We start from the raw sequence: 3,730 nt of genomic DNA, 5'->3' as shown, positions 1-3,730 counted from the left end.
ACCTTAAAAGGTGTAAATAGTTAGATAAATATACAATTATAGCAGGACGAATAAATATCAAAGATAAGTAAGCAATACCAGACTTAATTGTTTTCAGACTCTGAACAATTTTAAATAATTGTACTAATAAAAATACGAACACTAGTTTTGTATGCACCTTCCAACCTCATATATTGCGTAGTTGTCGTAAAAAGACAGAGAACCAATCAAGCTACGAAATGGTACGCAACGTCATTTCGTGAGTGAGTCGAATCAGCAAGCTACACTCAACAAGACACGGTGAACTGATTCTCCTGTATTAAACTTCTTCCAGTCCAGCTTCAAGTACAGTCATACAGAACAGATTTGCGATAATCCATCCATATAACTCTGTATATGTATCATAAGAAGGAGCTGAACCCAAAATTTCTAACCAAAGAATCCCTTTCACTGGCTGCTTTGTCTGACAGGAAGGTTAGTAACGACAGATATAAATCATCTCTGTTTACTTTTTCAGTACAAGAAGATAAATTTATTAATAAGATTTCATGTGTCATTGTTGGAACGTTTATGAAGGTGAATGTTATAACAGTCCGTGAATAGTGATAAACATTATCAATCCATACGATGTTGTCTATATTCTAGATTCTATTTATAATTGTATTGTAATTATTAAGGTATTTCGATTTTCCCGAGAATTTATAAAACATTGGAAAGAAGTTTTAAAACTGCATACATATGATTTTTACCATTCAAATGCCTTATTTATTTCTAATATTCGCATTACTATAGTGCACGTTCAGAACAATGTTCACATTTTACATTTCCTTGTTTTATTCTGTGATATACCTTAAAAAGTCAACTATTATATTTAGAAACTCTGAGAACAAACTATAGGTTTAACTATGTGTGAAAAACCACTTACAAACACAGTTGTCTTTTTTTATTCTCTATGCAAGGTTAACGTAGAAATGAAGAAATAAAAAGTTACTTAATTTCCGATATGTATCAGTTTCGCCTCGTGAAACCCATGTGTGCACGACACTGATTTACCTTAGTTAGGTACACGGATTTCTGAAGCTCCGTAATTACTTTGCTTGTTCTGATTGGCAACAACGAATTAAGTGACAAATTAAACGATTTTACATGTACTTAGGAATGAATTTCCTTTGTTTCACTGTACAACGGCTTGAATAAGTAACCTGTTTGAATATTTGGAATTGAACGAAGTTTTATGTTTAAAGTCACCTTCAGTACAGTACACGGTGCTTAAAGTTTTTGAAACAAATAATTTAATATTGAGATACTTTTGTTTGGTATAGATACATAAGCGCGAATCTCTCTCTCTCTCTCTCTGTGGATCTGTTCCTTATGCACGGTCACATCTTTAAAGCCAGAAACTCCAAATTCACGATACAGATACAACTCTATGCGGGAAGTAAAGTAACATGGGCTATGTGGCCGCGGCTTCAGAAGCCATTTTGAGGTTGCAAATTGTGGCCAAAATGACCAATATAGCAATTTTTGGCAAATAGGACGATTAAATGGTCTCAATTCGAAAAGGCCGGATTTTTCTGGTAATGTATGATCAAGAGGACCATTATTTACGTTTCTTCTCTGTGTGAGGACTTCTCGCAATCATTCCATCCATGATCAACTGTGTGTTAAAACCATTTAAAAACCTCGTGCTTCTCTGTTCATTATCTCTTTGTTCTTTCCCTCTCTCTCTCTTTCTTATGCACATTAATGCCTACTCTCTATCTCCCCTTAATTGAAAAATGATGGTTCTTTCTCTGGAATATGTGCATACACTCCTTCAGCTAGATAGGCTTGCTTCAGCCATAACTTTTGCTTTGCTTGCGTGTACTCGCAAGAATTGCCTATACGATGACTTTACAAAAACGTTTGGTATCGGCAAATTTTCATTTACGTTGTGTTGCAACGAGAAGCGAATAAATCAATTCTTCATCAAATGGAAATATAATAAAGTCAGAATACGCTGCAAATACATCTGACCACACAGCAGACACCTGGACATCAAAAGATAGGGAATTTTGCTTTGGAAACTTGAAATGGCATGCAGAGCACATGCAAAAAAAACTGGAGCAATGTGGCCGGTTTTGCTTTGATTAAAATAGTTTTAGCAAATTTTTTTCGCACATTGTTATTTTTATTGATTTCAATCAAAATACTTAGTTAGGTACAGAAACGCTGGGTACTGTGCTAGAAACTTATAAAACAGTGAGGTTTCAACTGATGCTCAAAAATGTATTTAAGCAATGAAGGTACTTGAAGTTCAGGTGGTAAAGGTGTGATAGCATTTTGATTAAAGCACCCCTTTTTATGTAATGAGTATTTAAGTAAATGTCTGTTTTTAACTTTGTGTTGAAAACCACAGAAAGTATTTGAGATTGTTGTTTCTATTTTGTATGTTTAAAAGTATTGGTTTTGTTTTTGGCTACTACTTGGAGTTTTATAGTGTATTACCTCCCTTCTCTAGCTACAAATAAAAAATACTAAATAATAATAATAATATACATACCTAGCGCTTGGAAAAAACCCACAAAATATCGATATATAAATTCGCAATTAACCATTAAGTAAGAACTGTGTTTATTTGGACTTGAAAGCAAAGCATTCGTGTGTCATTAAATTCTACATCAGAGCCCCTATAGTTGCTACAGGCAAGTCCAAAGGACCGAACGGTGTTCTAGCCATTGGGTATCGAATGTAAGTTAAGTATAATTATCGAAAATTTTCTTTAAACAGAAAGTCTGTCATTATCAAGATCAAAATAGATAAGTATGCATAATAAAATATAAAACTCTTAGACAGGTAGTTAAATCGTTATAGCTCATATCATTAACTAACTAAATTTTAAAGTTATTAAAATTTTAATCTAATTGTTTTGATCAGGAATTGCTCTTTGACATATTTTAATATGTTTTCAAGATTATATATTGTAAGCTATGCTACTAAAACGTTAAAAAGATGTTTTAAAACATAACACCATGCGAAAACGAGTGAAGTAATGTAATATCATCGAGTTTCTTATCAAAGCCCAAATATAACATACGTTATCAGTAAAACAATGCTAAATCAGTGTGTTACATTCTTCACCTCTCGCTCAGCATATGAATATTTAAAAGTACATTTATAAAGTAAGAATTATTTTCTGAATATTATTTTTTTTTAGAATTTTGGCAAAATAAATTAATCCAGTATCCAATCAGAATTGACTAGGACAAACTTATTTAAAGAAATAGAAAAAACAAACAATTATATCATTAAAACAAATTAAACCATTCACGACCACTGATGCTTATTATCAAAAACTCCAAAGATTTTCTGTTAAAGAATAATGAAATGTAGTTTAAAACAAATGATTAAATGGATAAAGTTATTTAAAAGTATTGATAATTTACATAGTATTGATATTTTCTGATAGACGATTAAAAACAATTCATCATAGAAAGGAAATTCATTAGTTGTATTTTGCTAGAGTTACTGAACCCAAGATACATGAAACTGTGTTTTTTATGATTTTTGATTAATTTAACTTATGACAAATTTTATCACATTACGTCTTAAACTTCAAGATAGAGATTTTCGCTTAGTTTATAATGTTTTGTGTTGTGTGTGTGTGTGTTTGTGCAACAAGGGTCTCCAGTTTATAATGTTTTGTGTTGTGTGTGTGTGTTTGTGCTACAAGGGTCTCCAATATATGTCGAAGAACCAATTTTGTCCGAGC

The 3,730-nt window shown here is 32.0% G+C and overlaps 1 protein-coding gene across 1 annotated transcript in view; it reads left to right on the top strand.

Moving 5' to 3' along the window:
- The first annotated feature begins 324 nt into the window (after window positions 1-324).
- LOC106461969 (orexin receptor type 1-like) overlaps window positions 325-3,730 on the top strand; it is a 64,107-nt gene continuing 60,701 nt past the window's right edge. Inside the window, exon 1 of the mRNA XM_022389089.1 lies at window positions 325-453. Coding sequence (XP_022244797.1) covers window positions 376-453 — 78 coding nt within the window. The 5' untranslated portion in view covers window positions 325-375. The remainder of the gene's footprint in view (window positions 454-3,730) is intronic.

The sequence above is a fragment of the Limulus polyphemus genome, unplaced genomic scaffold, assembly GCF_000517525.1.
Source record: "Limulus polyphemus unplaced genomic scaffold, Limulus_polyphemus-2.1.2 Scaffold1068, whole genome shotgun sequence".
NCBI classification, from domain to species: Eukaryota; Metazoa; Arthropoda; class Merostomata; order Xiphosura; family Limulidae; genus Limulus; species Limulus polyphemus.
Note: the sequence above shows the minus strand (reverse complement) of the source record. Positions and strands in the feature narration are given on the sequence as shown.